Below are 14554 nucleotides of genomic sequence, written 5' to 3' on the forward strand. Positions count from 1 at the left end.
TTCAGGGAGAGCGGAGCTTCACGGCTCGTTTGTTTCTTACTGATGTTTCCAGCTGACACTGGCTGTGCAGTGGTGACACCAGCTTCCTGGGATGCCCTAGTGAGTGTGAAGCCTTGTTGTTTGGCCTGAGATCTTTGCTATAATATGGAGACTTGGCTACAGGTTTCTAATCAACGTGCTTTTCTCAATGTATGTATAAAAACTGGTAGGCATACGACTGACCTGTCCCAGCATGGCCTGTGACGCTTGGCCAAGCTGGGAAGTGAAGGGCCGACACCCACCAGCAAGAGGGCCCGGAGGCCTTCAGGAGTGTGTACAATACTCACTCACTCTCTTTTTTAAGAACTTTGCTGCACAGACCTTCAAATCCTATCTTTAATGACTCTTTTAAGCTTGTTAATATGCTCAGTCAGAGACCAAAGCTGCTCTCAACTTTTGGCTACACGTTCTGCTTTTAAGCTTTCATTCCAGTAAGCCAGAGTTATCCCAGCCAGGGAAGCATCTCCCTTCAGGGAGGAACAGCACTGGCCCCTGTGCAAAGCTGAGCTCGCTGTCTCACCCTCTGAGTGGTGTCTCAAAACCCCAAAGACCAAGTCTGAAGAGGGTAAAGATGGGCAGGTCTGACCTGCACCTGCAAAGGGGCATAACACCTAATCCTGGAGACGTCTAACTGGGGCAGTGTCAGAGCCATGCGGTCCCTTCTAACACACAGCTTGAAACAGATGGAGCATCTCTAAGGAGCACACACCAGCACTGGGAAAGGTGGCTAAAAGAGGAATCTTTTGAGAGTGAAAACAGAACTCTAGTCCCAGCATTGACTGGCAGCCCGGGGAGGGGCGTGGCATGGCAGCCTATGAAGGGTCCTGGCTTGGCAGCCTGGGGAGAGGAAGACAGCCCATCATAGGCTGTCAGGTTCGAAGACAGAGACACAGTGTCCCACTGCAGGCATTTGGGGACACTCCCAGAAACACTGGGGCACACACCCATGGGTCCACTTGTCCATGGGTAGCATTGAACAAAGACAGAGGCTGAACTGGAGTGGGCTATTACCTGTGTCATTCATTAAGACAAGAGGCTGTCTCTTCAGAAGGCCTGAACTGAGTCACCGCACACTTGAGTTGCTTAGAAAGGCATCTGTGATAGAAACAAGTATGAAAACGGTTATCGATTGCCAGTGATTGTCACTCATCAAGAAAAAAAAAGCCCCTTAGGAATACACCCACGACCTCCTCTACCTATGCGTGTTTCCTAAAGCCCAGAGAATTAACAAAGAGAACAGTGCAGACATCTGCTGTCTGCAGAAGCAGCTTCATTTTATCACAGAGCTGAAATAGTAAGGGCCTCGCTGCTGGCCTCACCCCAGCTCTCTCACGCCCCGCATGGCACCTGGGAAGAGCACCCCTAACCTTCCGGCCTCGCCTGCCTTCCACCCACACGTGCCCTTTGTCTGGCATTGACACTGATTTCTAAGTCTTGCTTGCCTGCTGATTAACACATTCATTGGAATGAATGGCTTTTGCTTTTCACTTTACCGGTTTTTCTTTTCCATGTATGTGTTTGCTTCTATTTTCATTAGCATGTAGTAATTATATAAAATAATGAGTTTATGATATTTCCATACACGCAAGTCATGGAAACAGTGCTGAAATTTTTGTTCTTTCGCCTTTCTGCACTTTTTTTCTGTATGTATCTTTTCGCTTTCTATTTTGACATCTTTCAGAAAAGCTGTAACAGTACCATAGCTGCCATCTGATGTTCTTCATCTGCTCTCAGCCAACATTCCAGCACCTTCTATAGCCAGGATTATTATCAACAGTGTCTATAGGATTCTTCTATAGGATTATTATCAACAGTGTCTATGTGTGTTCTGACACAGCTGAAAGTATATGTCTTGTTTGCTCTTTTGTATGTTTAACATAAACATTTAGATCATTTAAATCCTTCAGAACACTGGGGCTCAGCAGTTAAGAATGCACACTGCTCTTGCCAAGGCCCCAGCACCACTTCTTGTGGTTCCCAACCTCCTGCCACTTCTGCTCAGGGTCTAATGCCCTCTTCTGGCTTCCACAGGTACTACACTCTCATGCACATACACAGAGACTCACAATATACACACAATTAAACATAAAATGGTCTCAGTGCTCAGGTAATGTCAACACATATGTCACTTAACTACTTCCATGCTATTGGACACAGACAGTTTAAAGGACTTTGTTGTTTGTTGCTGAACATGCCTCAACATGGGTTGTCATAACTTCATGAAATCTGATTTCACAGGCCAGAAGTGGCCTATCAGTTAAATTGCTACAGCATCTGCTACTGGAGATGAACACTTTTGTGCTAACTCTTTTTACTTCATTCTCCATAGGCTGTCGTGGCCTCTCTGCACACATGATTATCTGAGCATGTTCCTACGAGCTTGTGGAAACCATGCATCTCAGGAATACTAAGCTTTAAAAATCAAAGATGACAATTTGTGTTTAATATTTGCCTGTGGCTGTTTTGCCATCATTTTAATAATAAAAACCAATTATGGCAATTAAAAAACAAAATATCTCTTTTTAGTAGCAATTTGTAAATTGCAAGATGTTTTTATGAAAATGTGACTCCAACCAGGGCTCTCAACTCAGACCCACAAATATGAAGTGTTGAATGATGAGACTCAGATTTCTATTAGTACAAGGGGCCTCTGTCTTGTTCAAATGTGATCAGAACAGTAGCAAGGGCTGATGAGAGGCTCTGTGAGGTAAACCACTTCACACACGTGATCACCTGCATTCAGTCCCTACAACCCTCGGGGAAAGGAGAGAACTGACCCCTGAAACTCACCGTTTGAATTCCTATCCTTTCACCCTCACACAAGTGCCATGGTACAGTTACACACATACACAACAACAAACAAACAAGTAAATAAATATTTGAAAATAAATCTGTCACAGGAAGGCGTCTCATTTGTAATGATGGCAGCAGGGCACAGCCAATCGAAATGTCTGCTCGAGACACACACTCTAGTGTTCACTTTGTACTAATGTCTTATGCACTCACGGAACTAAACTAGATCTTATGTGTTTTCTGTTATTATGCACTGGAAGTCAGAAGCTGCTGTGTCATGCTTCTGTGATACAGAATTGACTAAGAGTCCGCTGAACCCCAAGCTCTTGTCTGCCACCTGATTTTCCCTTTGCATGGAATCATCTCTGTCTGTCCCTCTCCCCCCTACAGCTGGACAGGCTTCACTCACTGCCATGCCTCTCTGCTAAACTGCTCCCAAATTTGTCTTGGTTACTGTGCTCCCTGCTATTTTTGTTTGCTTTGTTTGCCCTGCCCACCTGTCACAGCAGACAGTCTTTCCTGGCTGTCAGTAACTTAAAATGAGGACTCATCCATCTCCCTCGCACTGACGCCCAGCAAACTTCCTGACTGACAGCTTCAAACCCTGGTAGTTTGTTCAAGATGAACTGCTCACAAAACATGTGGTCTGGGAGAGTTACACCAAGCAAAGCCTTGTTTTACAAATTGTACTAACAGATAATTAGTAAGTTATACTAACAGTGAGTCCACTTCCGCCCAGCACTGCTGAATGTTCTCTGTGCTATGGTGAGTGACTCAGGCCAGCTCCTTCCCTTGTGGGAGATTAATAACCAGGCCTACATCTTCTTAGAGTTCTGTACTGAAATAATTTCAACCCCACAGAAGCCTTGGAAGATGCAGTGGTTTAAAGTTTTGTGTCTCTCAAATTTAACTGCCTTGTCAGTAGTACTAAGACACATACAGGCCACAGCTCCACCCTCACGAATGGTCAATGCTGTTATTTTGAAAGAAAGATCCTGACAAAAAGGTAGAGCCCCGCTTGATCTCCTCCGTCTGTTCCACCCCCTCCATCTTCCTCCACGCACTCTCCGTCCTCCTCCACGCAGTGCTTTCTCTGTAATATAACACCGCGCAGGGCTTGGCGGCACCCGGCCCCTCCTTCTTGGACTCCTCAGCTTTCAGAGTTGCTCACCAGGAAGTCTCGGCTCCAGGGACATGGTCCAGCTGCAGCATTCTCTCACAGCCACACAGAACAGGCAGAGCAGAGCAGACAAGTCGCTGCCGCACACCTTCCAACCACACTCAAGAAGTTACCACTCCCACGGCGAGTGATTTCTGTCTTTCTGCATGAACACGTACACCCAAACGCATGGTCACATACTAACACACACTAGAATACAACACAGTGACGTGTAAATAGAAACACTAATATACACACTACAGTAACCCACAAGACATGCTAAACACATTAACATACATATGAAAACACACACATACATACACACACACACACACACACACACACACTCACCACAAAACACTTCTTGAGCCAATTCATTGTTACTTCCAGAATTGTTTTTATCTGTTTGTAATTGCTTTTATCTGAATATACTTTGTTTCCTAAGAACAAGGCCATTCTCATGTACGCAACAGGACATTTGTCTAACCCAGGAGGCGAACATCATGCAATACACGTATCTAGTGCGGTGTGCGTTCATGTGTCTGTAGTAGTTCCAATAAAGCCTTTGTCGGCTTTGTTTCCTCTGAGCTCGATCTAAGTTACACGTGACTTGTAGCTGCCATGTCCTAGGACCCTGCCTCTGGAACACTCTTTCATGCTTCGTTTCTAACAACACTGAGAAGTTGCAAAGCAGCCAAGCAGTTACTTTGAAGAATTCCCCCCTTTGGCCTTCTATCTCTACTTGAATATATCTAAACAATATATTGGACTACTGAATAAATAATGCTAGCAGTTTCTCAGCTCTTGACATCAGAAATCTCAAGTTATCCCACCACTGAGGCTGTTCACTTTGACCGTTCACAGGGCGATGCCAGTCAGGTTTCACTTGTTAATAAGCAAGCTTTGGTGTGCTTTGATACCATGTAAATATTTTCTTCTTTAAGTTTAGTATCTGACAACTGGATCAATAGTTCCAAAATGGCTGCAAATGGCGACTGTCAACCTTCCCCATCCTACCTACACATTCACTACTCAGCCTTTCACTTCTGAAAGTCCCCTCGGCTGGCGACTTCGTTCTCTGTGTGTCCACATTCGAGACTTTATAAGGAAGAATATTTAAAACCATTTTTAAACATTATCCCATTTTATTCTGGTTTTGCATTACACTGCTAAGAACCCCAATGCTCACATGTCGTATAGCCCAACCTAATCATTTTCCTCTTACAAATCTTTGCTGGAAACTTCTTGCTCTTGCTTCAAAATCCTGATTATAACCTAACCCCAGATCTGTCTTATTGCAGTGCTTGCTACCCACTCCTGAAAACTGACTCCCACTAAGAATCTTGAGAGTGTGCCTGTATTATTCAGGGTTTCTATTGCTGTGATGAAACACCATGACAAAAGCAACGTGGAGAGGAAAGAATTTATTTGTCTTAATGCTTTCACATCACTGTTCAACCTTGAAGGAAGTCAGAACAGGAACAAGCAGAACAGGAACCAGGAAGCAGGAACTGACACAGAGGCCATGGAGGGGTACCTCTCACTGACTGGCTCCCCATGGCTTCCTCAGCCTGCCTTCTCACAGGCTGCAGGACTACCAACTCAGGAAGGAACCCCCGAAATAGGCCGGGCACCGCCCCTCCATCAACCACTAATTAAGACAATGACCTGCAGGCTTGCCTACAGCCTGATCTTATGGAGGTGTTTTTTCAGGTGATACCCCTCCTTCCAGATGGCTTTAGCTTGTGTCACGTTGACATAAGTGTAGTCAGCACAGAGCCTCTCATTTTTGTCTCTTTAAGACAAGAAAAACAAAGACTAATTCTATAATTTGAAGGCTGGTTTCCTCACATGCCACTAGTTCAATTTCACATTCAAGGTTCAAAATCCTCGGTGAATGACCTCATACTTTTAATGAAAAGAAGCTTTGCTAACTTTCTGAAATCTAGAGATCTGTTGTTTTACTATTAAGAAACTACTATGCTAAAATAATTTAGGCTGTTTCCTACTGGTATAATTGAAATATTTCTCTTTTTTTGCCTTTTTTATTTTCTTTTTTTTATTAATTATACTTTATTCACTTTGTATCCCCCATAAGCCCCTCCCTCCTTCCCTCCCGAGCACACCCTCCCACCCCCTTCTTCACGTATGCCCCTCCCCAAGTCCACTGATAGGGGAGGTCCTCCTCTCCTTCCTTCTGATCTTAGTCTATCAGATCTCATGAGGAGTGGCTGCATTGTCATCTTCTGTGGCCTGGTAAGGCTGCTCCCCCCTCAGGAGGAGGTGATGAAAGAGCAGGCCAATCAGATTATGTCAGAGGAAGTCACTCTTCCCATTACTATGGAACCCACTTGGATACCGAATTGCCATGGGCTACATCTGTGCAGGGATCTTAGGTTATCTCCATGCATAGTCCTTGGTTGGAGTATCAGTCTCAGGAAAGACCCCTGTGCTCAGATTTTTGGGTTCTGTTGCTCTCCTTGTGGAGTTCCTGTCCTCTCCAGATCTTACTATTTCCCACTTCTTACGTAAGATTCCATGCACATTGCCCAACAGTTGGCCATAAGTCTCAGCATCTGCTTTGATAGCCTGCAGGGCAGAGCCTTTCAGAGGCCCTCCGTGTCGGGTTTCTAGCTTGTTTCCTGTCTTCTTCTTCTTCTTCTTCTTCTTCTTCTTCTTCTTCTTCTTCTTCTTCTTCTTCTTCTTCTTCTTCTTCTTCTTCCTTCTTCTTCTTCTTCTTCTTCTTCTTCTTCTTCTTCTTCTTCTTCTTCTGATGTCCTTCCTCTTTGCCTTTCAGGATGGGGATTGAGCATTTTAATCAGGGTCGTCTCTCTTGATCAGTTTCTTTAGCTGTACAGATTTTAGTAGGTTTATCGTGTATTACATGTCTATATGAGTGAGTATATACCGTGTGTGTCTTTCTGCTTCTGGGACAGCTCACTCAGGATGATCCTTTCCAGGTCCCACCATTTACCTGCAAGCCACAGCCTCTCCAGCATGTGTTGTCACTTGAGTTTTTCATCTTGGCCATTCTGATGGGTGTAAGGTGAAATATCAGGGTCGTTTTGATTTGCATTTCTCTGATGGCTAATGACGTTGAGCACTTCTTTAAGTGTTTCTCTGCCATTCTATATTCCTCTGAGAATTCTGTTTAGCTCTGTTCCCCATTTTTTAATTGGGTTACTTGATTTGTTGTCTTTCAGCTTCTTTAGTTCTTTACATATACTGGATATTAGCCCTCTGTCAGAAAAAGGGTTGGTGAAGATTCTTTCCAATCTGTAGGCAGTCATTTTGTTTTGATGATGGTGTTGCTTTACAGAAGCTTTTCAGTTTCATGAGGTCCCATTTATTGATTGTTGATCTTAGAGCCTGTGCTGTTGGCGTTCTGTTCAGGAAGTTGTCTCCTGTACCAATGAGTTCTAGGCTCTTCCTCACTTTTTCTTCTAACCGATTTAATGTGTCTGGTTTTATGTTGAGGTCTTTGATCCACTTGGACTTTAGTTTTGTGCAGGGTGATAAGTATGGATCTATTTGCATTTTTCTACATGTAGACATCCAGTTAGACCAGCACCATTTGTTGAAGATTCTGTCTTTTTTCCATTATATGGTTTTGGCATCTTTATCAAAGATCAGGTGTCCATAAGTGTGTGGGTTTATTTCTGGGTCTTCTGTTCGGTTCCATTGATCCACCATTCTGTTTCTATGCCAGTACCATGCCTAAAGCACTTATTTCTGAAGTTCCACTTTTAGTTACAGGTCCCAAATACCCAGTTTTTCAGAGCCAAAAAAAACAAGTAGAAAATACTCTTCCATCTAAAGATGAAAACTCACATTTCATGAAACTTTTCTCCAGTGACATCGAGAAACAGCCAGCATCACTCGGATACAGTAAAGCGTACTTGGAAACTGTGGCTTCGTGGGTCTCAGGTACTCAGAGCAGGAGAAGACCTTGGTCACTACACGCAGCTCAGTGATGTCTCCTTGCAAATGGAGACACTGAAGCAAGGAGACATGGGATGACTTCAGCACAGCAGGAGGACAAGCAGATAAGGATGACACGTTAAGTGAAATGCAAACAGTAAGCCCATGATCTGGAAACCAGAGGCTGGCCAGGTCCTGCATAGCTTCTCAGATTCACAGTCTTCCTCTTCTTTCCGCATAGTAAAAGGACCACAGTTGAATGTAATTCCATCATTGATTACTTCTTATGCAGCCAAACACATGAGCACTAATGTTCATGGCCTCTTAGTCACAATGGCCAATCCAGGTGTTCATCAACTAGTTAATGGATAGGCCAGACATGGCATAGATAGACACATGATACACACCATTTGGCCATGAGAAGGAATGCAGTCCTTGCACCAGTGCCTTGTGAATGAAAGTGTTACACAGAGTGAAGGCAGACACAGAAGGCTGTGAGTGTGTGATTCCATTTCCACTGTATTTCCAGAGATGGACCATTGAATCAGAAGATAGTTCACTGGTTTCCAGGAGATCACTAGGATGATAAAGCTGACCTAAATTGAGGTGGGTATCTTTAGGGATCGTGAGAACATGCTGGAATTTTGGCTGGTGATGACTTAAAACTTCGTGCACCAACAGACACTCATAAATGTGTACTTTCTAAAGGCTATAATAATCAAACTTACATGGGCAAATATTACATCAATATAAACAATTTTCTCAGAACAAGAGATTGATTAATAGGGAAGGCAGACTAGCTAGGTTGGAGAGTGAAGTCCACAGCTGGACTAACACAACTGGACAGTAAAGATAAAGAACCAGGGAAAGAGCTACTGTGCATCTGAGAAGTGAAGCAGGCAAGAGTTGCTGATGTGAAGAACAGAGGGCAGGAGAAGCAAAGCAAGCAAAGAATCAGACACTCCCAACAGGAGAAAGAATACATTTCTAGAAGAAATAAAACATGTAAATATGGACACATTAGCTCTGGGGGCTCATGCCCCATGTAGAAAGCTCTCTGTTGAGAAATGACTTCACGGGCATATTGTTTTAAGTGATCTGCATTTCCATTCACCAGCTCCAAAGAAAGAAGTGTTGTTAAGGCTGTTACAGAAACAAGATTCATAAACTCATGCAATATCCTTAAGCAGTTTCTCAAACACTGCAACTCCCCCATCGGTTTGATGTTGCCGTGTGGTGCTACGGGCAATGCCCTGTCACTGCTGCTGTTCCCTATGTGCAATCTCTTGTCCCTTTCTGGTAGCACATTCAGATGCTCAGCTCACTCCAGAGAAACAGTTTTATACAAGGTTTCTGGCCCTCCAAATTTGCTCACAACTGCTGCAATCTGAATTGTAATAAGAGAGTAGAGCCTGGATGGCTGAAATCAATACTGGGACCTCTTAGGCAGGCAAGCTTATTTCCATGGTGGTGTAGTACACTGGGCTCCAGCACAGCATTACTGCTTCCTCATTAAAAGCATCCGGCTCACTTCCTATGAATTCTCTACTCTCTTAGCACCCTGCAGCCCTTAGGGAATAAAACGTGCTGACAAAATGACAGGTGCATTCCAGTCTACTTGGCAGTTAATTTCCCCACACAATTAGTAAAGGGGTGCTCTGGCCCATAATCAGACTCCTATTAATTTCGTTAGAAAGAATCAGTTTTCATGGGCCTGTTGACCCCTTTGTGACCAGAGAAACCCAATTTCTGAGGCTGAGCAAGGATTTCCCCGGAGGAACAGCGCACACACTGTGATATCAGGCTGGAATCAGCCCTTCAGCTTTGGCCGTACACTACTTCACAGAGTTATGGTGAATATTAAACAGTAAACACACAGCAAAGCTCCAGGGATACTTCAGAGTGTAGAGTGTAATGCTCTTTTTTGTTTTCTTAAACTGCATGTTCTAGAGTTGCGTCTGCTGCTGTGATAAAATCCTCTGATAAAAGACAACTTAGTAGAGGAGGAGACAAGGTCATCTTACAGCTCAGTCCATCGTAGCAGGCAAGTCAAGGCGGGAATGTCAGGCAGCTAGCCACACCCCACCCAGAGTCAAAAGTAATGACAAATGAACACATATATGCTCACTTGCTTGTGCTCAGCTGAAGTGCTGTTGAATAGGGAATGGTGCTGCCAATAGTGGGCTGTCTTCTCACATGAATTATTCCCCCCCCATAAACATTCACCCAAAGGCCAATCCAAGGTGGACAATCTATCACTCCAGGTGATATTAGGTTGTGTCAAGCTGACAATGCTATTACACCAACTATGGAAATTTTTCAAATGAATGAAGTGTTCCTTATACTTTGTCATAATCCCTCCCTAATCCTCCTGCCTCCAAAGTGTTTCCTTCATGATGCATGCCTTTCAGTCATTGCCTGTGTAATCATCTGTCTTAGGGCCCATCCCTCACTGTGACCTCAAGAAGCTGTTAGTGCCTGTGAAAATGAAACTGGGAATGTCTTTCTTCCTTCCATGGGACCATATACTCCCATGGCCTGTGTTTGCCATGTAGCCTTCCTCTGCGTCTGCATCTCTTCAGCCACTGACTGTGTCAGCAGCCCACTCTGCAATGTCTCTGTTGGTCTCTGCACCTTGAGCAGCCCGTACCACATTCTTAACACAGGGCACTGAGGAGGCACAGCTGACACTAATGCTGAATGGCTGCAAATACACGCGTGATCTCCACACAATGCTCACGGTCCTCCTAACAGAAGCATATGTTACTAGCTATATAAAAACACTTAAAGTTCTATTTTAAGGCAAGATGACAAAAGAGTTTATGATTTCCAGGTTAAGAATAGGATTTTGGGCGGGCGTTCTGTAAGTTGCCCTCAACGACATCATAGGTGGACGAGGGAATGCATCAACCAACCAGTTAACAACAAGGACTACTTTATACATACAGAAGGAGGCCTTATTAAATTTCCTGAATGGCTTCTTTGTTCATTTTCACCCTTTAACTCTGACTGCTCTGAAAGCTTTGTTCATAGAGACTGATTCAACAAACCTATTCATGTTGAGTTTCTATAGCTCTGAAGAAATGATGACACTCATTTGTGGTCACTACAAGTGTGAGGGAATCTTCTACCTGAGACTCTGAGGTTCTATGCTATCCATAACTTTCTAACATGACCATTCCATAGTTGTGGGTACATCATACTCATTAGTAACAACTCCCAACTCCCCAATTCCTTTCACTGTTGTTAATAAAAGCTTAAGGAATCAAGATTTCAAAAAAAATTCTATTTCAATATATCACAGCTAATATATAGATAGCAGCCTGAATATGAACATTGCCAAGCTATGAATGAAAAACAGAGCTTTCAGAAAGATTTCATTGTATTTTCTAATAAATTTTGTGTGTTTTTCAGGGAAAAAATTCTGAGTTTGCCATAATTTGAATGTCATGGTATCAAGCATGTAGACAGAGATGATATAAATGACATATTGGCTTCTGATCTTTTATTTGTTTGTTTTACAGAGATGCTTATCATAGACTCCTAAGAGGAAAGGGGGGCAGGGAGATGAGAACAGAGTAGGAGAGGAGAGAAGAGAGGGAGAAAGTGTACTTGCATCTCAGGAAAGGTCTTTTAGTCTCTTGGGAGATGAGCATAACTGGGCAGGCATACAGGAGAGAGTGAAAATAGGTGGGGATGGGGACTCGCAGACTAATTTCACTCCTTAGGATCCAACAGCCTTGCCTCTCCTGTGGCTCTGCAAACAGCACCAGTTCCTGGGTGTCTCATATCGAAACAAGAAGAAAAAAGTAGAATCAAAACTCAAGGGATATAAACTTAGTAGAGCAGTTATCTATCACCTCCCTTCACTAACTGTACCACTACTGAGGGCTGTGTTTATGCTTTAGTTTATTACTAACCCTAGCACATTGAGTGACTCATAGTGGACACTCTGTGATGGGCTATTATCTATCCATGTGATTCTCCCCACAAGGAAATCATGACCATACTTATGTACAACTTTATTTTGAACGACTCTTTTTCTCTTAATCCTTGTGCCTATATTAAGATATCTGTAGTAAAATCTCCAACTCTACAGTTGTGGTTGCTTCTGCGTACAATGTTGTGATTTGAGGGATGCAGAGGTTGTAACCCGGCTCCCTGAGCATGGGCACAACTGTTGCCGCTCTGAGGGGAAAAGGCTCCCCTATAGAAGTGTTGCAGCCAGAAGGAAAGAGTATCCTGGCAATCAGGAGCCAAGGAATGTCACAAAGTCACACCACACAACAAACCTCACACAGAAGAGGCTGCTTGCCTCTGCTTGGGTGAGTACTGGGCAGGATGCGGGCTTTATTTAGGGATTCTTGGGGGCAGAGTTTTCTAGTGTGGAGATTGGTGGGATTTCAAGGCAAGCTCAAAGACTGGTGGGAATTCAGGCTCAGAGATTGGTAGGTTTGGAGGCTCAGGGATTGGTGGGTTTTGATAAATTTTCAAACCTGGAAGTGGGCTCGACCTTTTACCCTACAATGAGGGCTGAATGCTTAGTTACTGATTTGCACATCTGAACTTGCCACAATCTAGTCACATTGAATACTGCAAATATGCAAGTGAAAGAGAATATCTAATTTTAAAAGAATTCAAGTGTTTGCAGGAGTGACACTCAGTGGTTAGGAGTGCTCAGCACTTTCACAAAGGAGGTTCACTACCCATGTCAGACTGCTCACAACAACTTCCAGATACAGCCACCCAATACTCTCTTCTGGCCTCAGCTCACATGAGGTATACACAAACATAGATACAGTCACATAAAAAATAAAATTATTTTAAAAATTTAACCAATTTAGTTATCCCAGATGAACAAGTCCAAATACAGACAAAAGAAAAAACATTTCTTTAAAAAATCCAGATAATTGAAATGCATTTCAAAATAAAAATATTGTAATTTTCCCCTCCAAAAAAAGAAAAAAAAAACAGATAAAAGAGAATGCCACAATAGCAATTTCCAATGAAAACGATCACATGAAATGCCAGAGGATTCAAAAGCATAAGATAAAAAGGGTTAATGAAATCAAACAGGATACAATTCAACTTGTAACTGAAGGTGAAATGACTACAAATAAATAGCTAAATAACAGAAGGAAGTCAATACAAAATATAAAAGAATAATTCAATAAAAGATAAACAACCAAAAAGACCAAATTGAAATTCTAGAAATGAAAAGCCCATTAAGCCAAGCAAAACACTCTCTAAAAAGCCTTGCCAATAGAGCAGATCAACGGGAAGACTGAACATGAGGGAAGGAAAACAAGAAAGATGAATAAGGGGGGGAGCCAAGATGGCGGCGCTGGGAGAGCACCGCGTTTGAGAAGCAGGACAACACTCGCCGTGCAGAGACCAGGAGACTGAACTCTGGGCCCTGAAACTACATGGATCGTGTTTCCCAGGTGAGGGGAGGCTCCCACAGCATGGGAATCGGTCGGGTCCACTCACGGCTACCCAGCCAGAACCCGGAAGAAATCCCGGGTAACGCGGGCTTTGTGTCTCCGGGCTGGAGCCGCAAGCATCCGTGTCCCAATCACTTTCCCAGGCTGATCCGTGAGCACAAGGGTGCCTGAGGCTGGGAGTCCCAGTCGCGGGGGGACCCCACTGGGAAGCAAAGTTGCCAGACTGATCACGGGTCACCCAGTCTTTCCCCGGAAGGTCTCTAGGACGGCGGGTACCCACCACCAACACAACTGAGCTCCTGCCACGCAGAGAGCTGTGCGCTCAGCTCAGCTGTACAGACAAGCTGCGTGCCCCAGTACAACAGGGACTGGGAACCCCTGTCCAGAGAGGACTCCACAGGGAAGGAAGAAACCGTGCTGCGGGGTCACCTAGGGAAAGTCTAGCAGCCTGCAGATCGCAGACAGGTGAGTACGCCCAGCCATCACAGATCTGGGCCCAAACAGGGAGCACAGAGTGATTGGAAACTCAGCTCCCGCAGACTAGCAGGCAGGCGCACCCTCCACCAGCCCAGAGGCCTGCATTGTACCAAATACACCTTACAGGCAGAACTATGCGCCCCAAGACACCAGAGCAGTACTCACCCGCCACAGATTACCTCTTGGGTTCTGGGGCACAGAGCCCCAACTTCAGACCTACAAAAGACCGGGAACCCTGAAATCAACCCACCAGATACTGCTCCAAGGGGCAACCAGTTATCACTAACAAAACCGACCAAACCACGGGACACACAGGTCACAGCAGTTGATCATAAAATTTACAGCAAGAAACCCAGAAGGAGGGCAGCTGTCTCCAGGACTTCTCCCAGTGAGAGGAGAGCCCTCTCAACTAATCAGGACCACAGTTACTACCCAGGTCTCTATGCCTGAGGTGAGCTGTAGCAACTCCTGAAAAACACCGGACATCCAGTGACTATACCCAAAAAGCTGGAAAGGCTTCCTTCAGGAAAAACCATCTTCCTGCCGAAGGGATTCACTCCACTACAAGAGTCCAGGAACAACCAGAAACTAAATTCAAACAACTAAGATAGCCCAATGGGTAGAGGACAGTGTAAAAGTTCAACCAACAAAAGCCAGAGCAATATGGCATCTCCAGAACCCAGTTATCCAGGGGCAAATAGCCCTAGACACCCCAGCATAA

General features: G+C 44.2%; 1 protein-coding gene across 6 annotated transcripts in view; it reads right to left on the bottom strand.

The window, feature by feature from the left end:
* Slc44a5 (solute carrier family 44 member 5) overlaps nucleotides 1-14554 on the bottom strand; it is a 264702-nt gene that overhangs the window by 195537 nt on the left and 54611 nt on the right. Inside the window, exon 2 of one of the 6 annotated variants that reach the window (XM_060392461.1) lies at nucleotides 1051-1134. The exons of the other annotated variants lie outside the window; for them this stretch is intronic. Coding sequence (XP_060248444.1) covers nucleotides 1051-1063 — 13 coding nt within the window. The 5' untranslated portion in view covers nucleotides 1064-1134. The remainder of the gene's footprint in view (nucleotides 1-1050; nucleotides 1135-14554) is intronic. 6 annotated transcript variants of the gene reach the window in all.

This window comes from Meriones unguiculatus, chromosome 10 (assembly GCF_030254825.1).
Source record: "Meriones unguiculatus strain TT.TT164.6M chromosome 10, Bangor_MerUng_6.1, whole genome shotgun sequence".
Classification (NCBI taxonomy): Eukaryota; Metazoa; Chordata; class Mammalia; order Rodentia; family Muridae; genus Meriones; species Meriones unguiculatus.